Source organism: Bicyclus anynana, chromosome 5 (genome assembly GCF_947172395.1).
Source record: "Bicyclus anynana chromosome 5, ilBicAnyn1.1, whole genome shotgun sequence".
In the NCBI taxonomy this organism is placed as follows: domain Eukaryota; kingdom Metazoa; phylum Arthropoda; class Insecta; order Lepidoptera; family Nymphalidae; genus Bicyclus; species Bicyclus anynana.
In genome coordinates this window covers 13501624-13527312 of record NC_069087.1, presented here as the reverse complement: position 1 = coordinate 13527312, position 25689 = coordinate 13501624, and the positions used below count along the sequence as shown (strand labels likewise).

General features: G+C 36.1%; 2 protein-coding genes and 1 long non-coding RNA gene across 4 annotated transcripts; 2 read left to right on the top strand and 1 right to left on the bottom strand.

Moving 5' to 3' along the window:
* The first annotated feature begins 766 nt into the window (after positions 1-766).
* Positions 767-9043, top strand: LOC112047008 (elongation factor Tu). The gene is made up of 8 exons (XM_024083903.2): positions 767-985; positions 1864-2064; positions 2967-3133; positions 4467-4710; positions 5717-5908; positions 6875-7071; positions 7537-7706; positions 8780-9043. Exons 1-8 carry the CDS (start codon positions 946-948, stop codon positions 8961-8963), a joined length of 1395 nt encoding a protein of 464 aa, XP_023939671.2. The 5' UTR covers positions 767-945; the 3' UTR covers positions 8964-9043.
* A 2900-nt stretch (positions 9044-11943) lies between these two features.
* On the bottom strand, positions 11944-14789 carry LOC112047046 (GTP-binding nuclear protein Ran). 2 transcript variants are annotated; one of them, XM_024083959.2, is made up of 3 exons: positions 14636-14789; positions 13814-14268; positions 11944-12878 (listed from the first exon to the last, which is right to left on the bottom strand). In XM_024083959.2, the coding sequence occupies exons 2-3, from the start codon at positions 14237-14239 to the stop codon at positions 12663-12665; spliced, it is 642 nt and encodes a 213-aa protein (XP_023939727.1). In that variant the 5' UTR covers positions 14240-14268; positions 14636-14789; the 3' UTR covers positions 11944-12662. The 2 variants fall into 2 exon arrangements, with proteins under 2 accessions (XP_023939727.1, XP_052737473.1); XM_052881513.1 differs by lacking the exon at positions 14636-14789 and adding an exon at positions 14546-14567.
* Positions 14790-15060: 271 nt separating this feature from the next.
* Positions 15061-21423, top strand: LOC128198091 (uncharacterized). The gene is made up of 3 exons (XR_008250831.1): positions 15061-15696; positions 17264-17403; positions 20613-21423. It is a non-coding gene; the product is annotated as an uncharacterized LOC128198091 (long non-coding RNA).
* The last annotated feature ends 4266 nt before the right edge of the window (positions 21424-25689 follow it).

Below are 25689 nucleotides of genomic sequence, written 5' to 3'. Positions count from 1 at the left end.
GTGGTCGCGCGACGCGGTCTCGGGCTTTGTTTAGTGCTCCATATAAATTCATACTAAGCAGTGGGTCGCGCGGTCGCCAAGAACGGAAGGCTACCTTTAGGTAACGGCTCTACAGTATTTTAGTCGAGTACAAACAATTTTTGGATTTACTGTCCAAAAATCCTTCGTACTCGACTAATATACTAAAGTAGTCCGAGCTAGGCTTTAGAACCAGCGTGAACCGAGAAGTGTAAATCACACTTTATTGTTTATGGTTTATTTAATTTTTTATCTATGATATAACCTCTAGCACAGGGTTCCCAACTTAGGGGTTTTCCCCCCAGATTTAGGAGGTAAATAAGTGAGATGGGATTTTTTTAGAGGTATGAAATTTTCAGGGGTATTTTCAAATATTTTTAAATTGATGATAATTTTAATATTTCTAGCTTGATCTAGCGACTTATAACGACATATAATACGTTATTCTACAACCACTCTGTGATAACTGGCGGTAATTTTCATCCAATAAAAAAAATTGTTAAATTTATTTAATGTCAACATGTATGATTTCAAAATACTGAATCTTTAAATGAAGACGTAGTATTTGATCTGTATTAAATATAGACTTATGAAACATATTACAGCTTATTATTTCTAAATCATTATGAATTTATATTTTTTAGGGGGACATCTCAATAAATATGGCGATTTTAGGGGTTTTTGACACAAACTTTAGGGATAAATATTTTCGAGAGTTGGTAACACTGCTCTAGCAAGTCTTTAGTCTATTTCTGGTCTATTGTCTATGGATTGAAATTTTATTGATAATTTTGTAATTTCGGTGTGGTAATTACTTTAACAATTTTGTAATTATTGTATCGAAGCAATTACATTTCAGTTGTATCGTAAGAATAATCAAAATCAATATTTAATTCATACCGGCACTAGCTGTGGTTGCTCGGTAAAATGGCGACTATATCATTTGCTAAAAGTTTGGTTAACCCAGGTATAATAAATTTATTTCATTTGCTTATTATTTACACCTATTGATCAATGGTCTTAATTAATTAATGACTTAAATAATAAACGTTAACCGTTTTTTTTATTCATTCTTATAAAATAAATTGACGACATTTGTATTTGAAATTTTCCTATGGATAACCTTTTTCTATTATGTAAAGAGTTAGCGTTCTAACAAGTTAACAACTAAGATTTGACTAAGATAATGGCACAATATTGCTACCTAATTAACAATTTTGAAAAAAAGACATTACCTCCACCTTTAATATGGACCCAATGTGCATCTCTCTGTGTATCAGAGACAGAGTGTATGAAGAAGGGATATGGGAGTCCTACCACATTCATAAAAGTACCAAAATCTAATAGGGCATTCCAGATCATTGCAGTGTAATAAACTAGACTAGAATGTAACAAACTTTAAGCTAACTTTATAAACAAGGTGAATAACTTGCAGCACATAAAAACATATCACAGCTCAGTTATAAGTGCACAGTTTTGTTTCAACTCAACGGCCTCCAAGGCTCAGTGGCATGCACTGTGGATTTAAAAGACAGAGGTCCTGGATTTAATTACAGGCTGAGCCGATTGAGGTTTTCTTAATTGGTCCAGGTCTGGCTGGATGCAGGCTTTGGCCGTAGCTAGTTACCACCCTACCGGCAGACATACTGCAAATCAATACAGCTTTCTGGTATGTTGTCATGTAGAAATTCAAAGAGTTGTGGATTTTTATCAAGTTAGCACACTTCCATCTTAGACTGCATCATCACTTACTATCAGGAGAGATTGTAGTCAACATGTAAAGATTAAAAAAAATATCATGAGAGTGGAGTAGTTAACCAACGTAATATTTTGTGTGTGTTACAGCTCTGAAGTTAGTACTAAAGCAAAGCCAGTGTTCTCACATCAGATGCACCAGTCTGCCAACACTGACACCATTAAGTATCATTTTGAGGCGGAATTATGCTGAAAAGCAGATCTTTGAGAGAAACAAACCACATTGCAATGTTGGCACCATTGGTCATGTTGATCATGGGAAAACAACTTTAACTGCTGCTATTACCAAAGGTAACTTTAGCTCCACCCTTAAAAGATACTTACTCGTAGTTAAGGTCTTGGCTTAATTACTTTTTTTTGGCCTAACAAAGTTACGAGCTTGTTTTTCAGTTAAGTAACAAGCTATGAAACATGAAACAGTATCCTACTAATATCCTACTTCAATCTAGATTGGGCCAGCGTGGACTATTGGCCTAAACCCTCTCATTCTGAGAGGAGACTCGAGCTTGGCAGTGAGCCAAATATGGGTTGATAATGATAATGATTATCCTACTAATATTATAAACGCGAAAGTTTATATGGGTGTTTGTTATTCTTTAACGCCGCAACTACTGAACCAATTGGCTGAAATTTGGAATGGAAATAGATTTTACTCTGGATTAACACATATAGTAAAAAAAATCCATGGTTGCCGAGGGATTTGTAAAAAATTAAATTACACGCGGGCGAAGTCGCAGGCGTCCGCTAGTTATATATATTTCTTGGCTTCTTTATTTGAAAAAAAGTAAAAACGTCTTGCATCCCAAAATCTGTTATTTTTTTTAAAACTATGGCATCAACTTTATAATAGTATCTCTAATCAGAAGATTATGTGGATTTGTTCAAAACACCACAAATTTCTAGTGTATCAAAAATTTTTTTTTTTTGAAATATCTCACTGTGGCTAACTTGCCTCAACAGAAGGGCTGTTTAATTTTTGGTGCATGCCAAGTAATATTTGTATTGGTAATAGGATAAGTTAGCTTAAGTTTCTTATTGTATTCTTAACAAAGAAATAAAAAAGAAACATAACAATGATTGGCTCACAAAAGGTGGCAGAAATGTCAAAAATTACAACACTAGTGTTACATTTTTTTTTAAATAGTGCCTCAGTTAAAGTTGTTATATGAATAACTTCAATCTCTTCCTTACAGTATTATCTGATCTCAACTTGGCCCAAAAGAAAGGTTATGCAGATATTGACAATGCACCAGAAGAGAAGGCCCGTGGTATCACAATCAATGTTGCTCATGTTGAATATCAGACAGACAAAAGGCATTATGGGCACACAGACTGCCCTGGACATGCAGATTACATCAAGGTAAAAATACACAACAAATATATTTCTAGAGGGGATATCTGATGGTGTAAAAGCGGTGATGCCCTGGACATGCAGATTACATCAAGGTAAAAATACACAACAAATATATGTGGTAAGATGGGGTAAAAGCGGTAATAAGTCATTCGTAGGAACTATTCTACCCAGTTCCTCCCATGCTGTAACGGTTTATTGGTGTCCTAACAGTTTTTCCACTTCAAACCGTGAACCTGACAATATCCCCTGTGATGAGGTTTGTCAGGTCTGCTCACTGTCACTTTACTTCACTTTCTTAGTCTTTATTTATAGTGAAACTTTAACAGGTCAAATTCTGTACATAGAAGATATTTAGAAAATCATTTTTTGTCTTGTCTGTCTGTCTGAGCATATTTTTGTTGACTGGGCATCATGCTGAAATTATTGAATGAATTCATATGAAACTTGTTTAATAATATGAATTGATACCAATTTTAATTTTTAAAATTAATGTGGTGTGATAGTCTTCACATCTAGCAGTCTTGATGACTTCAGCTTATTTATACCAACACTGATACCTCATCTTCCCCGCCTGACATGTTCTCCATGTCCACATTAAATAATTTATGATAAACAATAATTACAACACCAAACATTATTACACAAAATCACCAACGCGACTGGCAGCGTGACAGTATCTATGCTGCCAAACAAACAACTGAGCTCAAGTCATCTAATACAAACTTATTTATACCAAACTGATACCTCCCCTCCACAATAAATAAATAAATAGTAAATAAATAAATATACTTAAACAATACATACTACATATTTTTTTTTTTTTTTATTACTTACAAGTTAGCCCTTGACTACAATCTCACCTGATGGTAAGTGATGATGCAGTCTAAGGTGGAAGCGGACTAACTTGTTAGGAGGAGGATGAAAATCCACACCCCTTTCGGTTTCTACACGACATCGTACCGGAACGCTAAATCGCTTGGCGGTACGTCTTTGCCGGTAGGGTGGTAACTAGCCACGGCCGAAGCCTCCCACCAGCCAGACCTGGACAAATTAAGAAAATCTCAATCTGCCCAGCCGGGGATCGAACCCAGGACCTCCGTCTTGTAAATTCACCGCGCATACCACTGCGCCGCGGAGGCCGTCGCAACTACTACTATACTATACATACTACATATAAAAACTTATATAATTTATAAATACACACAGACACTGGAAAAACCCATGCTCATCACACAAATATTTTCCAGTTGTGGGAATCAAACCGAATCGAACAATAACATAAATGTTAATACCACCAGTAATCGAGGAACTTTTAACACTTGTATGCTTTATATTTTAGAACATGATCACAGGCACAGCACAGATGGACGGTGCAATTCTAGTAGTAGCAGCCACAGATGGTGTTATGCCACAGACGAGAGAACACTTGATTCTGGCCAAACAGATTGGTATTGAGCACATTGTTGTGTTCATCAACAAAGTTGATGCGGCCGACCAGGAGATGGTTGAGCTTGTGGAGATGGAGATACGAGAGTTGATGTCGGAAATGGGCTACGATGGTGATAAGATACCTGTTATCAAAGGTACTTGCTTATTAGTTATCTGATTGCTTTTGGATTTGCCCCAATCTGGGTCATACTATATTTTATGTTTTATTAACAGTGATGTCAATTCCCAATACATTGGATATATGTATTTAATACTAGCAGAACAATATCACCCGCATAGTTTCCATTCCTGTGGGAATATGGGGATGGGGTCGTTTCAGAGCCTATTCAATGTAAAGAAACATTTAAATCTTTCCTCTTTCTAATATTAGTATAGAAATGTTGTAAGGTAATTACAAAATTAATTTTTTCAACACGCATATATTAGCTTTCAAAATATTTTTCCGTGGTAGATAGAGTTCTGACGTTGTATGTTGCAATTTTTAAATTATTATTATTTTTATTTATTGGTGTTGGACTAATTGGAGGGTTTAACGTGAGCTTTAACGTGGGCAGACCACATAAGCGATGGTCAGATGACATAATCTCGATAGCAGGGAAAAACTGGATTAAAATAGCGCAGGAAAGAGATGAATGGAAGAAATTGGAGGAGGCCTATACCCTATCAAAGGGATTCCTATAATAATAAAAAAATTAAAATTAACACAATAATTAATGAACATTATTTAGTATTTCTAACATAGGTTAAGTAAAAACTAGAGAATATATTGTAATTAGGTTTAAGGTTTATGGGAAATAAAGAGGCTTTATTATTATTATTATTATTATTATATATTAGCTTTACTTGTAACTATGTATGTAAGACAAATCTTGGAATCTTAATTTTACTCACTTCCCAGTCTTCGATTAGAATGAAATTTTGTACACGCTCTGAGTTCTGACGACACGTCATTACAAATCCAATATGGCGGCTTCCTCAAGATGGCGGACTGGCTGTTTGAAATCCACCCCCATGATATGGATATCAAATGATAGTGTCACGTGACTTAAATCCAATATTTGTAATTTTTATTGCATGCTAAAAGCGTGTTTTTATAGATTCCTTATAAAAGAAATTTAACCACTTTATTTCTAATTACAGGTTCAGCATTGTGTGCGTTAGAAGGAAAGAGTCCAGAGATCGGCGCAGAGGCAATAAATAAGCTACTCGAGGAAGTGGACAACTTCATTCCAACCCCAGTGCGCGAGCTAGATAAGCCGTTCCTGTTGCCAGTGGAGTCAGTGCATTCGATTCCCGGACGTGGTACTGTGGTCACTGGCCGCTTATATCGAGGTATAATATGCAATTGTATTTATTTTTTGTAAAATAATTTTATTTTTGTAGAATTAAATATTATGTATTAATTCAACATTGAACCACAAGATATTCTAATTTCAAATGTACTCGTATGAAGACACTGTATAATCAATTGAAATATATATAACTTGGTAAGGTGACTGACTGACTGACAGACTGACTGACATAGTGACGTATCAACACACAGCCCAAACCACTGAACCTGTAAAATAGGGGGTAAAATTTTGTATAAAACTTTGTCAATATTACACCGATTGGGCTGAGACTTTGCATGCATAAAACTACTATGACGTAGGCATCCCCTAAGAAAGGATTTTAATAAATTCCACACTTATGGGGATAAAATAGGGGTAGAAAGTTTGTATGGAAAATCCTTCAGTTTTCAAGGTAAATGTAAAATGATTAAGGGACTATTTATTATACTTTAAAAAACTTGCAAAAATATAAACAGAAGGGTGTGAAATAGGGGTTGAAAGCATACATCGATTTCCACGCGGACAAAGTCGCGGACGTCCGCTAGTTATACATATAATGGTAGTTTTGAGTTTTGTTTTAAACTATTCATATTGGGAAAAAAATATTAGATTTGGTTGCACTAGTTTTACTAGTGCAACCAAATCTACAGTACAGTAAAAATTAAGGTGCAGTTAAAATCAATACATATAAATATCTGTCCATCAGCTTGTAAATATCTAAAGGAGGCAAGCTTTTTAAAAAAATGTTTTTCCTTTGTCGTTGTGGGCTATTCTGTGAAAGGGCTGAACCGATTTTAATGGGACTTTTACTGTAAGATAAGAGGTTATTGAGTGGCATTACCAGCTACTTATAAATTACTGAAAATTCCTGGTTTCCACAAGATCTGCAAAAAAAAATTATATCATGCTGACAAAGTTGTACTATTAAAAAAATAATAATGTAAACATATATTTTTAATAATTCTAGGTGTTTTGAAAAAGGGTACAGAATGTGAAATCGTTGGTCACGGCAAGGTCATGAAAACAACTGTGACCGGGGTGGAGATGTTCCACAAGACCTTGGAAGAGGCTCAAGCAGGTGACCAGTTGGGAGCCCTAGTTCGCTCCATCAAGAGAGAACAGATTAGACGAGGCATGGTCATGGCCAAACCTGGCACTGTGAAGGTTAGTTTAAGTGCTGTTTTTTTTTATTCTTTACAAGTTTACTACAATCTCATTTGATGGTAAGTGATGATGCAATCTAAGATGGAAGCAGGCTAACTTGTTAGGGGGAGGATGAAAATCCACACCACGGTTTCTTCATGACATTCATACCAGAATGCTAAAGAAAATTATACCTTAAGTCCAATATCCATTAAAATCCCAAATTCAGAGCAAATTCAACTTTAAGGATTGAGTTTAAGGTTGAATTTGCAAATGCTACTACTTGAATTGAGTGCCAAGAAGTTGTGTTTGACATTCATTGAGTGGGGACGTTTTTTTGTTGCTGATTGTGCAGTGCATCCACTTTTTAATAGGAGATCGATGGCTTTAGTATAATAGTATTACCTGACATTTCAAAAGTGTAAACTAAGCCTAATTTAAATAAACTTTTAAATAATTAAATTTTTGATTTTCATTTGTTTTAAGGCCCACGATAGCTTCGACGCGGCCGTGTATATCCTGAGCAAGGAGGAGGGCGGTCGCGCCAAGCCGTTCACCTCGTTCATCCAGCTGCAAATGTTCTCCATGACCTGGGACTGCGCCACGCAGGTCACCATCCCAGATAAGGAGATGGTCATGCCCGGTGAAGATTCCACGTTAGTATATATTTATTTAAATACTAGCGGACGCCCGCGACTTTGTTCGTATGAAACTCTACCTCATCCTACCCTACCTTACACCTAGCCTACCCCTACCGTACACTACCCTAGCCCTTCACTTACTCTACTCTACCCCTTCACTTACTCTACCGTACCCTGCTCCTACCCCTAAATATCCTATGTTCCTCCTAGTTCTACCTCTCCACTAATTTACAACTGAATAGGGCCAGCCATTCTTGAGTTATAAATAGTGTGACTAACACGACTTTCTTTTATATAATATGTTACCGTTAAATTGTAAAATGCATTAGTTTATAATCTCACTTGTGATATTATACTCTGCCGTCATATTGTGAACTGAAAATACTGATTAAAATTTAACGTGTGATTTTTCGGTCTATCTATCGGAAGTGAAACCGTTCAATTGCAATCTTAAAATGTCAACTGTCCGAACTTGCCCCTGATTGCTCGGCCTTACAGCAGTCCGTTCTGTGTCCATAGAGTTAGGAATGAAAAACATATGTCAGTCAAAATAAAAACTTCAAGAATTGTGACATCACATATTTTAATGTTCCTAACCTAACCTAACTTTAGATTTGACTAAATTATACATACTTATAATTAACAATAACATTTTACTAATGGAAGAACACTGTTTAAAATTATGTGTTTAAAAAAAATTAAGAAACCCACTGGCCACCACTCCAATTTTTTTTTATCGTTTTCTTTGATTTGTCCATTGTAATTTTTTACTATTTTTATTATGCCCGCTGTAAAATTTTTGTAACTCTAGATAAAATCCTGATTGATAATGAATAATATATAATTGATAAAATCGGATTCACTTCCGATAAATTATAATATACCGAAAAATCACACGTTAAATTGTAATCAGTATTTTCAGTTCACAATATGACGGCAGATTATAATATCACGAGTGAGATTATAAACTAACGTATTTTACAATCTAACGGTGACATATATATAGACTAGCGGACGCTCTCGACTTCGTCCGCGTGAAATGTCTGTTATTCCAAGATTGTATTTTATATTTTTTTCTTGTCTGTTAGTTTGCAGTTGAGACTCCTGAAACCTATGGTTTGCGAAACTGGACAGCGATTCACCCTTCGACTTGGAGACCTGACCCTGGGAACTGGTGTCATCACTAAAATCAACAAGGACCTCTCAGAAGACGAGAGATTGAAGCTTCTAGAAGGAAAGAAGGCAAGGGAGAAGGCTGCTGCCAAGAAGTAGACTGGCTTTTATTATTTAAGAATAGAATTGTAGCTAACTGTACGCATTTAATTATTAGAAAAATAAACTTTTAAAAATCATATTTTGTTTTATTCTGAACTATACTAATATTATAACGAGGAAAGGTTTGATTTTGTTAGTTATAATTCAATGCAAATATGCTCAAAAACTACTGAATCTTTTTTTTTTTTTTTTGTTCTGTTTATCTCATGCAATCAGTCGGCAGACTATGAGCAGAGCTGTTGTAGAAAAATTTGGCGATTAGAAGCAACATTCCCCAGCGGGAGTAGCTCCATGTAAGTGTCATATATGGCTTTTAATCAAGTATTTGCCGTCTTTTCAACCGCCGTATCGCCTGTGGTATTATTAATTGAACAGCCAGGTGGTTCGGATGGTTTCTGAGTCTAGCTTTGTAGTTGTTGTTACTAGATTTTATTTCTTCTTTCACTGTTGGCATTTGTAGATACTCGTGAATTTCTGGTATTTTCAGAAACCAAGGCGCGTTTGACACTTGCTTCAATACATAATTCTGAGCTCTTTGAATAATGGTAATGTTGGACTCGCATGCAGATCCCCACAGCTGGATTCCATACATCCATATTGGTTTAACTATTGTCTTATAGACAAGAAGCTTGTTTTCCAAGGACAGCCTGGAGTTCCGAGCGAGCATCCAATACAATCGTCTATATCGGTAGTAGATCTCATCCCTCTTGGTTTGAATGTGTTTTTTCCAAGTTAGCCTTCTATCCAGGTGCATGCCTAGGTATTTGACGTTGTCGCTTTGTGGGAGCTGATTGTTGCGTAGAAACACTGGAGGGCAGTTTCCTCTACGAAGTGTGAATGTCACATGAACCGATTTATTGGCGCTTGCTTTTATTTTCCATTTAGTCAGCCATTTTTCGATTTCATGTAAGCTACGTTGCAGGATTTCTGACGCTTTTTCAGGACATTTGTTACGAGCTAGCACAGCAGTGTCATCTGCAAAGGTTGCTACGATAACGTCATTACCTTGGGGTAGATCGCTTGTGAAAATCGTGTACAGTATTGGACCCAACACAGAGCCTTGCGGGACACCAGCTCTGATTGGATAGAACTTGGAGGTAAATTCATCTTCTTTTACTTGGAATATTCTATCGCTGAGATTCGACTCAATAAGTCCATAAAAAGTATGAGGTAACAGTGTTTTGATTTTGAATAACAGCCCTGTGTGCCATACCCTGTCGAAGGCTTGCTGTACATCTAGAAATGCGGAGGAGCAATATTCTTTATGTTCAAAAGTATCTCTAATAGTTCTGCATACTCTATGAATCTGCTCTACAGTACCGTGTTGCTGTCGAAAGCCAAACTGATGGTCTGGAATAACGCATCTTTCTCGGAGTTCCTTCATAAGTCTACGTATCAAAACCTTTTCGCAGACTTTCGATGTCACAGGTAATAAACTAATCGGTCGGTATGATGTTATTTCATGAACTGGTTTTCCAGGCTTTCCAATCATTACAATTTGTGAAACTTTCCACAGTGCTGGGAAATATCCTATTCTCATTATAGCATTACATAGAATGGTAAGGAACACTATGCCTTTTCTGGGTAATTCTGTCAGGACCTTTTTATCGATTAAGTCAAACCCTGGTGCCTTTTTATCTGCCATATGTTTAATTAGATTGGTGATTTCTTTTGGACTGGTAGGTTCCATAGGCAGATTTAACTGAAAAGGCTGACTTAATACCTCTGCTATTTCGGTGTCATTAGTGTTACAGTTAGATTCATGTGGTGTGAATATTTTCGAGAGGTGATTTCCGAAAGCATCTGCTTTCTGTTGCTGGCTTCGTGCCCATAAGTTTCCATCCAATTTGAGTGGTGGTTTGGGTTTAACAGGCTTGTTACAACTTCTGCAAGCCCTATACAGTGAGTAGTCAGTCGCACTTGTGGCTGACAGGGATTCCAAATAGGATTGCGTTGTGTCATCATTTACTACTGCTAGGATACTCTGAAAACTACTGAATCTAATTGAAAAATTTATTCATTGTTTGGAAGCTACACTATCCTAACGTCCTATAGGTATTTATCCCCGTATTCCTACGGGAAAGAGAACTACGTACCTATGTGAAACCGCGTGGAGACTGCTAGTTATTAAATAATTTTGCTCTTCGTGCAAGGTCTCAAAGTATAGTAATTAGAAAAAGGGGCCGCACTCATCCCAGAGGTCAGGGTTCGATTCCAGGGCGCTGGGCTATTGTCAACTGTCATACCCACTCAAATCAGTGTTTTTTCGAGTAGTTTGACGGAAATGGGAATATTGGTAGCATTCTCTGTATATAATACATATTGGTAGCAGTAAGCATACTCTGCTGACGTAGGTAACGTGGATATTCCATACTTCATAACGTAGGTAACGTGGATATTCCATACTTCGTAAGGCTAATAAAATTTGGCGCGCGATTTCAGTCTCAACTTTCATTAGCCAAACTATACCTATTATAGGTAGTTTATTTATATAATTTTTCATTGCTTTGGCTTCAAATTCCAGTTCAATTATTCAGAAAAAAAACCTGTTAAGTATATAATCCAAAAAATCCAGCTATTCTATTTAAAAGCTTATTCCTTGGTCTGTAAAACATCTCTGGAAGATAGAGGATGTTATACTATAGGGTATTTTTAATCACAAAAAAAATAAAGATTCCAGTTTGTCTTAACTGAATTTCAGTGTGGGTGTCCAGTATAAAATATTAACCATTTCTACTTGGCCTTAACAATACAGACCACTTTATACTTGGCCTGAATAATAAGAATAAAAAGAAAAGAATAGCTAAAGAACAAAGTTTTATATTTTCTTCAAGGCAATAAGAAATCAAGCTTTGGTTGCAATAGACATTTTATGGCTCCAACGCTGCCACATTTATAATTTATAATGACATTACTTGTAGAACTTAGTGAGTTCTATTTATTAGAAATAAATACTGATATAAAATAAAACAAAATGTTTGCATTTATCTTTATTCAAAAAGTATCACCACAATTTTTAGAGTGAAATATTGTCAGTCCTCAACATTTATTAAATAAATCAGATAAGTTACAATATTCAGTGGACAAACATTACTAAAAGTAAAAAAAAATGTTGTATTTTCAAGTGAATGTCACAAAAAAGCTATATGTATATTGATCACTTAAACACATTTTCTTATTTTTAATCTCAATGAAGTGACAATCAAAACAAAAGAAATGATTCTTGCAAATGTATTTTACAACTCCTGACAAAAATGATAATGTTATCTTATAAATAAACAAATGTATCAAATTATTAGCTAAATACAACAAATTGCTATTTGCACAATGACTCAATGTGGATGATTTTATAAAAACAATGATACAAGCCAATTGAAATCTAATGGAATGAAAATATATTGAAAAAATAATTTCAATGAAAATTTATAGCTTGCCACCTTTCTTTGATCACCTTTCCAAATAATACAATCACATGGTTGTGATGAATGCACTGGGAGTTTCGGTTGCCAAATATCCTTATTCTCAGAGAAACAATCTTCAATGTTGACAATAAGCAAAGTTCATTTTTTTATTTTTAATACTTTCGTGTATTTTATTTGTAAAACTGTGAATAAGGAAATGACAATTTTTTTTTGTATAGTATAAAAATCCCAGTGCAAACCCTGAAGACCTTTAATGCTATACATAATAGTATGTTTACAAGTCTTCATCTTCTTCGGGGAGAGCAGTGTCCTGGGCTTCTTTGAGATCCTTTTCAATTTGGTTCTGCCATTGTGGGTCCATGGTGACTTCGGGTGGTACAAGAGCGGGCATAGCAACAAACTCTAGGTTACCATCACCAATCAGTTTTCTCGCCAACCAGAGGAAGGGTTTTTCAAAGTTGTAATTTGATTTGGCTGAGATGTCGTAGTACTGAAAATTGAAAAACATTGTTCATTAAATAATACTGTGATCAACATTACATAACATTCTGCATAGTACCAGAAGTGTGTATTACATAATGTGTTGCATTTGACTAAGGGTTCATTTACACGAGCAGCAAGAGTATTTTTAATGTTACCATACTTAATTTTACAAACTGAAAATTTCATCTCAAAAAACAGAATTTTGCATGTACTGAGTTATCTACTAGTAAATTATATCTTATATTATTTATTATATCAGATAATGCTAACTCGGTGATCTTAATGTCAATGAGAATATCAACTTCTATTAACTAATTATATCAAATGACATTAACTTGAGCGATGTTATGCTTTGATTGTTATAAAGAGTAATCTCTGTAGATATTATATCTTACTAATATTATAAACGTAAAAGTTTGTATAGATGTCTGTTTGGATGTTTGTTACTCTTGAACGCTGCAACTACAGAACCGATTTGGCTGAAATTTGGAATGGATTTTACTCTGGACACGTGGGCTACTTTTTACCCTGAAAAAATCCATGGTTCCAAGGGGATTTGTGAAAAACTTGAATTCACACGGACGAAGTCGCGGGCGTCCGCTAGTTAAAACAATCAATAGTGAGCCATTGATTTAAATGCAAAGTCGCCTAAAAAGTACTGTTATTTATAGCATAATTTAACTTGTCAAATCCTAACAGCCCAGAGCCACGCTCATGTATTGTTTCAGCAAGGTCAAGGGTAGAAGAGTTATGGAGTCTTACTTGGTTTGTTTTACCTTAAAATGCAATTAATATGATAGGCTAGAAAGAGCCAGGTATTGAGGAATATCATAGATATTATTAGCTATCTTTTAAACTCATGTAATTTACTGAGATTCACGAAAACCCAGTTTGTAAATCCTAACTAATGGTGAGATTGTAATGATAATATTATTTAGTTACCTGAAGGTTCTTTTTCCTGTGAAAAACGATTGTTTTCGCTTTGACTTTCCTGTCCTTGATGTCGACTTTGTTACCACACAACACGATGGGGATGCCTTCACACACTCGCACCAGGTCTCTGTGCCAGTTGGGTACGTTCTTGTACGTGACGCGCGAGGTTACGTCAAACATGATGATAGCGCACTGGCCCTGGATGTAGTAGCCGTCTCGCAACCCTCCGAACTTCTCCTGGCCCGCTGTGTCCCACACGTTAAATCTGATCGGCCCGCGGTTGGTGTGGAACACTAAAGGATGCACTTCGACGCCGAGAGTCGCTACGTATCGTTTCTCGAACTCTCCAGTCAAATGCCGTTTGACGAATGTGGTTTTGCCAGTGCCGCCGTCGCCTACCAGCACGCATTTAAATGTGGGCATATCATCAGCCATTTTTTGAGTTTGTTTTTGTTTCTCCTTACCTGAAAACAAACGTTGAAACTTTTAAAATTTAATTTCTTTTGTCATGAAGTCATGACGCACCATTTGAGTACACAGCAAATTTCGTAGTTTTTCTAATAAACAATTTCACTATGTTTTAGGTTTGTGCGATGCGTATGTTTTAAATAATTAAACGTTTTCTATGATAACCTTCCACTGACTACTTGAATATTTGTTTTAAGTTTAGCCCGAATGGCGCTCAACTATCCTCACAGGAATTTAGCTCAGTGGTACGGAATTTTAACGGTTATTACTCACGATCTACACATATGTTGCATAAAATATAATGCTATTTAGAAAGTACGTAACGAATAGAATAAATTCACTGTATATAAAAACACAATTTACCAAGATTATTTAAGTAATTAGAGATTAAACTCTGTGCTCTGAAAAGTCGTTACGGCTCACAATGGCGTCACTTGACTAAACGGAAGAAATCCTTGACATCGACAGGCGCAGTGACTGCAGTAGTCATGCCAGCAACTAAATTTCCAGTTGAAATAATGTTTTCAGGGTAGATTTAACAAATGCTTATGACTATAAAGAATAAAATTAATTATGTTTACTTTAACTTACTTTTGTTTTACTGTATATTACTGTAGAATTAATCTGAAAAGAAATAAGTTTGAATACTATATCCGTTAAAACTGCTTTACCGACTGTGTAGTTCTGACGTCATATTTTTAAGCTCTGTCGCGCCATCTACAACTTCATTACATTTTGTCTTTACTGACTGACCAGGCCCGGTCAACTCTCGAACAAGGTTTGGTTATACCTACGGGGGCTAGACCTGTGGTGTCATCATCCATACGGTTCTACCGTCTGGTAGTTGTAGCAATATTATTATCGTTAGTAGCACACGCCTGACATAATATTTTGATAAATCTAATACATTTTTAGATTTAAATATGACTTTAATAACTGAATAAATACTTTTCTTCTACAAAAATATAGAGAGACACTCTCGTTGAATATTGTTTTAGTAACGTATGGGTAAGATTTTCTAAACGAAGTGTGGCAACCCCAATTACTTAATAAAAAATAAATATGTTATAAAATGAAAATGGCGTCATTTCACCAAATAAAACACGAATTCACGAATAATAAAATAAATGTTTGCCACGGCCTGTTAATATTTATGAAGACCTCTTCATGGATTGGATTTAAGCAACCTGCTGTGTAATATCCTCGCCATTCTTGATGTTGAGAAGATCTATAAGTCTTTTGCGTTTCATCTGAGTGTTGTGGTTTTTCATTATGTTAAAAATAAGACTTTGTTAGTTCAAGTGTCTCTATAACTATGAAGAAGAACAAAAGAAAATGCTTTGAGTGTGGTTCTTCGCCTGCCGATGATCCAGAGAAGACCCTACAGAGATTACAGAAATTTGATTCTACAAATTTAGTCTCCGGTATGTACCTACTTTAAGTTTTAGCTAATAATAAAATACTTTAATAATAGCTATTGATCAGATAATGATTACATTAGTTAGTTAATTAGGTTTCTTAGTAGTCTTCTCAAGATATGGGAATTATTAAAATCCTACTAATTCTTATGAAACTCGTGCTCAATTATACAACTATGCTGGGTTTACACATTATGGTGATGTTTGTAGATGCAATGCACCCCAAATAACTGTCTGACCTGCAGCTGTCTGAATGTTTACTTCTCTGGATCTACTGAACAGATTTTCTTTTGGTTATCACAGGTAGCTTAATCTGGGGCAACATAAGGTTAATTATGAAATGGTAATGAAAATAAACATCTGAGAAAAGCAAATTCCATGAACTAATTTGAAAGTATCTGTTACCAGTTCAATATTAAACCACAGGTATATGTACTAAAAGCAGGTAGAGTAAAATTTGAGTTTTTTTTTTTTGAATCTATAATAAGTAGTTTATAATTATGTAATGATGAACCAGAACAATTTGTTAATTTGAAACTACAATTACAAGTTTTTATAAATATGTTAGGCACTAGGCAGACTAATGAAGAGTATGTTAGTTTACTTTGTACAAAAATCTGTTCTTTGACATAATTATAGAATAAGATGATAAGTGATGATGCAATCTAAGATGGAAGCGAGATAACTAGTTAGGCAAAGGATGAAAATCCACACACATTTCTGTTTCTACATAATATCTCACCGGAACACTAAATCACTTGCCAGTAGGGTATTAACTAGCCAGCCAGACATAGACCAGAAAGAAAACTTCAATTGGCCCAGCCGGGGATAGAACCCAGGACTTTTGCGTAGTTAATCCACTGTGCTACGGAGGCCATTTCGGCAATATTTTTCTTGCCTTGATCTATAAAAGCTTTTGCCAATAATAAGATACATTTTTCATTGAAGGTTGTTTGAAAGAAATAGCTTTTAGCTATAAGACCTAAGCTTTGCACATTTTATTTTTTTTTTTCTTTTTGACAATGTAGCTTCTGTGAACAGTTGAGGAATTCCCTCATCTATGTTTCTGTTCTATCATCAGATTGCCTCCGGACATTTTAGTTATATTTCTCACCTGGTTCTTGTCAAGGTTTTGTAATAAATAATAATAACAAATGAACTAAGTAAAAATGGCTATGTGGTTAGTCTGTCTGCCGTAGAAGTAGCTGCGAGAGGATTGCCAACAAAATCTTTCTATAACTTGTTTAAAGACCTTGGCATCTTTAGGACTGCAGCAACTTCTATGTAGAAGAAAGAGAGAAAGAAGAATAAGTATCCAAAGCTGCTCTTAGTAGGATCTTACCAAATTTGGCTAAGCAGTGAGAAAAACACAAGTAGGGGAGTTTAATCAATTGTCAAGGAATTCCTTAACCCTACATCCTGTAGTCACAACTCCAGGACTCTGCTCGGAGTATTTCTCTCTACCAGGCAATGGACCTGGCACCTGCACGGAATGTTAAGATATTCATCTGTCTCTTCATGCGTAGTATGTTTATGTATTTTTAATTAAATTTACTCACTCTCTTAATTTCAGTAATGTCCAGATAATCAATGATTAGACTATTGGACTTTTAGAATAAATTTTACATTGAACTATGAATGGTTTGTCATCTACATTTTTAAAAAAGACGAGATGTTTTGCCTGTAAGAACAAGAGAGAGAGAGAATAAGAAGGTAAGTTAAACACCTACTGTAAAATGCACACTGCTCCAATGTGGGTTGATAGGCTTGGGGTAATAAAGTTAAATTATAAAAGGATCACTATCAGGTGTTAATGATAATGACTGGGATATATAGCATATCATACTCTCTGAGATATAAGGATATAACACCAGCAACAGCTCTCCAGTGATGCAGTAGATAGCATCATTGCTCTTTGCATCTACACGCCACAGCCAGTTGTGGCAATTGAACTCATCATATTATTTTGTGATGAGCATGGATGTCTATCAGTGTCTATGTGGTTGTGAGTGTACGCCCATGTTAAATAACAAGTAATGGCCAAAATATTAAGTAGATGTTGATCAATAATCTTCTCTATCTTCCAGTAAAAGTCCCATTAAAATGACCCTGCTGTTCCAGAGATTAGCTCAAACAAACAAACAGATGAACATTTTAAAGAAGTATGACTGTATGTCAGTATTGTATATAGGCACTTGAGAAAACACAGTTATTTTGAAATCACAGACATAAACTTAAATTTTATTTATATGTATTGGTGCTGTTCATAAATATAGCATCAGCTGAAACAAACTAGGCATAGTTAAGTTACATTTTATACAGGGTGCTCGGGACTATTTCTCATAAATTTAAGGTGTTGACAAGTCCACTTATAGGAGCTACCTTAGCTACTAGTTTATATTGAGGAGAACTTTCCACCTAGATGGGTTGTGACTGTATTAGGGGTCTGGTGATGAAGACGAAGGACAGTTAAGAGAACTCCTCAACGGTTCACAGTAGCTACCATGTGTTGATAAATTTGTATTTATGAGAACTTTCCACCTAGATGGGTTGTGACTGTATTAGGGGTCTGGTAATGAAGACGAAGGACGGTTAAGGGAACTCCTCGATTGTTCACAGTAGTAATTAGTTTGATTCTAAGTCAGAGGCAATCAAATACAATGTTTTATCACGACTCATAGCGACATACCTTTGGCGCTAGATCAATATCTAGGATGATTTCACTAAAAATGGAAAAATAAAAAATTTTAATTAAAGAAATTCAACCAACTTCAAAAACATAAAACATACTGGCTAAACTAAAAAACGAAAAATAATATTATACTAAGTTCATATCATATTATGTTCTAACTGATGATCAGTTTGAAGGCTGTGCTAAACCGGTGTTGTTTTAATTTAAGCTGTTACTGAAAGAACTACATGAAAGAACACTGTCTGAAAAACCTAAATATTTATGATATTCTTACATGGCTTGAATTAATACATCATTGGGCTAGCACCACCTTCAAACTGATCATCAGTAAGAACATAATATGATATATAGAACTTAGTATAATGTTATTTTTCGTTTTTTAGTTTAGTAAGTATGTTTTTGAAGTCGGTTGACTTGTTTTTATTAAAGTTTTTTAATACACATGTTCCTTAGACATTTTAAATTAATTTTCCTTTTAGAACTTTTAGCTACCCTAGAGTTATGGGAAATACTCCTGAGCACCCTGTAGATGCTACTTAATCCTACTAATCCTTCATTTATCAGTATCGGTTGCTGGGCTTGGAGTTTATAAAGAATATTAAGTATATATAATTTATTTATGAACATTCCTCATTCAGTTGAGCTTTTACTAACTACTTAATATTAACCAACTTTCTGCAGTTTGAGAATACGCGGATAAAATATAGCCTATGATACTCAGAAATAACGTGGCTTTCTAGTGGTAAAAGAATTTTCAAAATTGGTTCAGTAGATCCAGAGTTTACCTGCTAGAACACCACCAACTTTACCTCTTTATAATACATACTAGCGGACGCTCGCGACTTCGCGTAAAAATCGATGTCAACTTTCAACCCCTATTTCACATTCTATTTTGCAAGTTTTATAACTTATACCTTGTAACTAAAAAAATTAAGGACTTTCCGTACAAACTTTCTACCCCTACTTCACCCAATTCTGATTTTGTTTTCACGACAAAAAGTATCCTATTATCCTTCTACGTATTATGGTCTCAAATCGTCGTGATGCCCGGTCAAAAAAAAGGCAAACAGACAGACAAAAAATAGAAAATATGAGCGTGGTGCGATGACAAAGGAAAGTAGAAACTTCTATGCTAAAATTATAATCTTTGGATCTACTGGACCGATTTGAAAGATTGTTTTATCAATAGAAAGCTACGTTATTTGCGAGTGTCATAGGCTATGTTTGATTCCCATATTCACACAGGAGCGGGAACTACGTAATGGAAAGCGCGGGGCGTCATGTAGCGGACTTTCTGCGTCTTTGAGAAATTTTGTATTATCTCCAAAACTAATTAACATACTATAAAGGGCAAATCTTATCTCCATAATATCCTTGTGATTATTAAATAATTTATTTTGATAAGGATTTAAGTTAAGTAGCATAGATAATGACGCAAACCTAAGTATATAAAATTTATAATTTTAAAAACACAAAAGGTACTATATCTGCTAATATATAGAAGATAGATATATGGTGTCGCGGACTTTTTTTGTAGAACTTTTAAAGATACATAAAGCCTCCATACATTAATTTCAATTTTACACAATGGTTAAGGCAGCGCATGCGAATAAGTCTGCTTAAGAGGATTTTCGGTCCGACCTGTATGACAAAAACTGTGTTAACTCGGCGAATATATATCATGCTAATATAAAATATAGTCTATAGCACTCCCCGATAATGTAGCATTCTACTGGTGAAAGAATTTTTGAAATCGGACCAGTAGTTCCGAAAATTACCCCATTTAAAAAATGTGACTAACTTACAAACTTTACCTCTTTATAATATTAGTATAGATTAACAACCCATTTACGGCTCATTGTTGAGCACGAGTCACTTCTCAGGACGAGAGGGGTTAGGCCTTAGTCCTCCATGCTGGCCCAATGCGGATTGGCAGACTTCACACACCTAGACAATTAAGAAAATTCTCAGTTATGCAGGTTTCTTCACAATGTTATGCTTCACCATTTAAGACATTTAATTTAAAAATGGGTTGAATACATATCAGTATAGATTTTTATTGTGAGTTTCTTGAAAGAAGGAAATGCTCAATATTTCATAGACCAACCCAGGACTCAAACTCAGAATTTCATGATAGTTACACTGAACCAATAAAGCAGTTAGAGAGAGAGAGATAAATAAAAAGAGTTTATTATGTATTCAAATTAAAATATATACCTAATGCTTTCAGCAATCCTGCTTCTTCACATGAATTTTACCCGCATGACGACGGTTTTTAATATAAAAAATATTTACACAATGTCTCAAAAAGCAATCAAAGCTTTCAAAAATAAACAATGTTCGCAGAAGTTCAGTACCAACAAACTCACAAAAAATGAGTTCAAAATTTAGCATTACTTGCAAGCCAGACTAAGAAATTTCAAGAAGATAATTTAAAAGAAGACAATAGAATAAAATAATATTAACACACAATGCTTAGCAAATATAGCATTAACAGATGAAAACCAGGCAATAGGTATGTTAAAATAGGTTATGTTTCATAGAAGCTATTTTAATCCTACACATCCATCATTTATCATTGTCTCCATATAGTAGAGGAGGTATGGAGCTGAGACCCAACACACTGCTCCAATGCTGTTGGTGGGCTTAGGGTGATAATGTTCAATTAATTAATTACCACTATCTGATGCTAATGTTAATAATCGGGATTAAAGGTTTCCCAACTTCAGGATGAGAATTTAACTGATTTTTTTTACAATTTTCATAATCTATTCTTCACATTTTTCACTTAATAAAATTCTTTTAGTTTTTGTTTGTTTTTAACCTGGTGAAAATATGTGAAATTTTGCTATCGGCTTCCCAACTCCAAGATGAGAATTTGACTGAATTTTTTTTTACATTTTTAACCGATTTTAAAAAAAGAAGGAGGTTCTCAATTCGAGTCTATGTTTTTTTTTCATAATCTATTCTTCACATTTTTCACTTAATAAAATTCTTTTAGTTTTTATTTGTTTTTTAACTGGTGAAAATACATAAAATTTATTCTTTATGTTTAAATTTTCAGGTGTAGCAAAATAGAAGATGAAGGTCTAGCTGTGCCAGTCAGTGCTGAGCCATACAGTTGCTGCTGGCATGTTTGCAAAATATCACAAGGTAACCTACTTCGTCGTTATTATCAACCTATTTTAACAGCATTACAGGGCCAGGCCTTATAGAAAAGTGATTATGGAGCTGAGACCCACCACACTGCTCCAATGCTGTTGGTGGGCTTAGGGTGATAATGTTCAATTAATTAATAACCACTATCTGATGCTAATGATTATAATCGGGATTGAAGGCTTCCAAACTCCAAGATGAGAATTTAACTGAATTATTTTTAACCGACTTCTATGTTTTTATTTTAGTTTTCATTTGTTTTTTAACTGGTGAAAATACATAAAATTTATTCTTTATGTTTAATTTTTCAGGTGTAGCAAAATAGAAGATGAAGGTCTAGCTGTGCCAGTCAGTGCTGAGCCACACAGTTGCTGCTGGCATGTTTGCAAAATAGCACAAGGTAACCTGCTTCATCGTTATTATCAACCTATTTTAACGGCATTACAGGGCCAGGCCTTATAGAAAAGTGATTATGGAGCTGAGACCCACCACACTGCTCCAATGCTGTTGGAGGGCTTAGGGTGATAATGTTCAATTAATTAATAACCACTATCTGATGCTAATGATAATAATCGGGATTAAAGGTTTCCCAACTCCAAGATGAGAATTTAACTGAATTTTTTTTCACATTTTTAACCTACTTCAAAAAAAGAAGGAGGTTCTCAATTCGAGTCTATGTTTTTTTTTCATAATCTATTCTTCACATTTTTCACTTAATAAAATTATTTTAGTTTTCATTTGTTTTTAACTGGTGAAAATACATAAAATTTATTCTTTATGTTGAATTTTTCAGGTGTAGCAAAATAGAAGATGAAGGTCTAGCTGTGCCAGTCAGTGCTGAGCCACACAGTACAGTTGCTGCTGGCATGTTTGCAAAATAGCACAAGGTAACCTGCTTCATCGTTATTATCAACCTATTTTAACGGCATTACAGGGCCAGGCCTTATAGAAAAGTGATTATGGAGTTGAGACCCACCACACTGCTCCAATGCTGTTGGAGGGCTTAGGGTGATAATGTTCAATTAATTAATAACCACTATCTGATGCTAATAGGTTTGACGACTTCCAGCCTCCCGAACAAGCCGGTTTCCGAAAAGGCTTTAGTACCATAGACCACATCCATACGCTGCGGCAGGTTATACAGAAGACTCACGAGTATAACCAGCCACTTTGCTTAGCGTTTGTGGACTATGAGAAAGCCTTCGATTCGGTGGAAACCTGGGCTGTGCTAAGGTCATTGCAGAGATGCCGAATTGATTACAGGTATATCCAAGCGTTGAAGTGCTTGTACGAAAACGCCACTATGTCAGTCCGTATTCAGGATCAGACTACGAGGCCAATCCAGTTGCAGCGAGGAGTGCGTCAGGGAGATGTGATCTCTCCGAAGCTATTTACCGCCGCATTGGAAGACGTCTTTAAGCTTCTGGACTGGGGCGGACTTGGCATCAACATCAATGGCGAGTACATCACTCAACTGCGGTTCGCGGATGATGTAGTCATCATGGCACAGACTCTGGATGACCTTAGTACCATGCTCAATGACCTCAGCAGCGTTTCTCAACAGGTGGGCCTGAAAATGAACATGGGCAAACAAAAATAATAAGTAATGCTCATGTATCGCTCCACCCAGTTATAGTTGAGAACGCTGCACTCGAAATTGTAGACGAATACATATACCTAGGACATATGATCCAGTTAGGTAGGTCCAATTTCGAGAAAGAGGTGAACCGTCGAATCCAACTCGGCTGGGCTGCATTCGGGAAACTTCGCGACATCTTTTCGTCCGAAATTCCTCAGTGCCTGAAGACAAAAGTCTTCGAACAGTGCGTGTTGCCAGTGATGACCTATGGTTCCGAGACTTGGTCGCTAACTATGGGCCTCATAAGAAGGCTCAGAGTCACACAGCGGGCGATGGAACGAGCTATGTTAGGAGTATCTCTGCGTGATCGAATCAGAAATGAGGAGATCCGCAGAAGAACCAAAGTCACCGACATAGCTCAACGAGTTGCGAAGCTGAAGTGGCAATGGGCGGGGCACATAGTGCGAAGAGCCGATGGACGTTGGGGTCCCAAAGTGCTGGAATGGCGACCCCGCACTAGTAAGCGCAGTGTTGGCCGACCCCCTACCAGGTGGACTGACGACATCAAGCGAGTCGCAGGGATTCGCTGGATGCAGTTGGCTCAGTATCGTGATGTTTGGAAGTCCCTACAAAAGGCCTATGTCCTGCAGTGGACGTCCATCGGCTGATATGATGATGATGATGATGATCTGATGCTAATGATAATAATCGGGATTAAAGGCTTCCCAACTCCAAGATGAGAATTTAACTGAATTTTTTTCACATTTTTAACCTACTTCAAAAAAAGAAGGAGGTTCTCAATTCGAGTCTATGTTTTTTTTTCATAATCTATTCTTCACATTATTCACTTAATAAAATTATTTTAGTTTTCATTTGTTTTTAACTGGTGAAAATACATAAAATTTATTCTTTATGTTGAATTTTTCAGGTGTAGCAAAATAGAAGATGAAGGTCTAGCTGTGCCAGTCAGTGCTGAGCCACACAGTTGCTGCTGGCATGTTTGCAAAATAGCACAAGGTAACCTGCTTCATCGTTATTATCAGCCTATTTTAACGACACTACAGAGCCAGACCTTATAGAAAAGGGGTTAGGGAGCTTAGACCCACCACACTGCTACAATAAAGGTTGGTGAGCTAAGGGAGATAAAGTGAAATTCATTGTGGATCACTATCAGATGTTAATGATAATGACCTGGACGAGGCGCGGGAGTGTAATACAAACAACTTACCAACTCCAGGCTGAGAACTGTAAATTTCTTGGAAGAAAGAAAAACTCAGTATCTGATAGCCTGACCCAGGATTCGAAGCCACGACCTCGTTATCCAAAACCACATTGGCTAACCAATATTATAATACTAGCGGACGCCCGCGATTTCAACCGTGTGATGTTCAGTTTTTGAACATCCAGCGGGAACCATGTTTCTGGGATAAAAAGTGCCTAAATATTGCTCAATAACTTCCTCTATCTTCCAATGAAAGTCCAATTAAAATCGGTTCAGCCGTTCCAAAGATTATCCCAGAGAAACAGAAACACAGACAGACGAAAAATTTAAAAGACCTTGTTTGCATTTTAGTATTGTGTATATAATTATAATCACTTGAAAAAACTATTGATAAATTTCACTAAAATTAACTTTTATTCCTGAAAAAATCAAGGGAGATTTGTGAAAAACTGTATTTCACGCGGTCATTGTCCTACTCAACTAAATTATTTTAGTGTACAACATGATTTTTTTGAGACGAATATCTTACCAATTCATGGATTCACCATGTGGGTGTCCATCACGTGGCAGAGAGAAAAACGCTGAGCAGAGCTTGGACTTGTGATCAATGGACGTAAGGTTAAAGAATTCCTTGACAATTGATTAACACTCCCCTTCTCTGCTCGTGTTGTTCTCCCTGCGTAGTAAGGTCTGCCAAATTTGGTAACCCAAATCTGCACTTCTAGAGAGACCAAGGTCTCTAAGCAAATTATAGAGAGATTTTGCTGGTAATCCTCTCGCACCTCTCTACGGCGTACAGACTAACCATATAGCCATTTTAGTTAGTTCATTTGTTAGGTCATAACATTTATTCAGTTTTATACTGTGGTCCTTTGGAATGTTAGTCTCCCACGGGACAGTAAGCTCTACAAGTACTATGCTAAAGGAAAATGTCTGGTTTAGATCACGAAATAGCAACATCCTCTGGGATTATCCTCTTAACTGGTAACAATAATAATTATGTAAAATGTATACCTTATCAGCCGATAGACGTCCACTGCTGGACATAGGCCTCTTGCATGGATCTTGTTGTGTTGTACTATACATTGCAAGGTAATGCCCATAAATGACCACGCTGGGCAATGCGGGTTGGTCATTCGCAGGCCTAGACTTCTCGCACCGGTATCGCTGCTGCCTGACACCGGTCTGTGGTACTTGTGAAGTCTAGCTGAATCAGAATGGTTAAACCGCCATTAGTCGGTCGCCAGAGCCTCGTCGGTCAATCTGCATGGTGTACCACGTGCAGGTGATGTTGGCAGTTGGAGAGGCTGACTGGTACAAGCCTCCCCCTTACACCCCATAAATGTATAC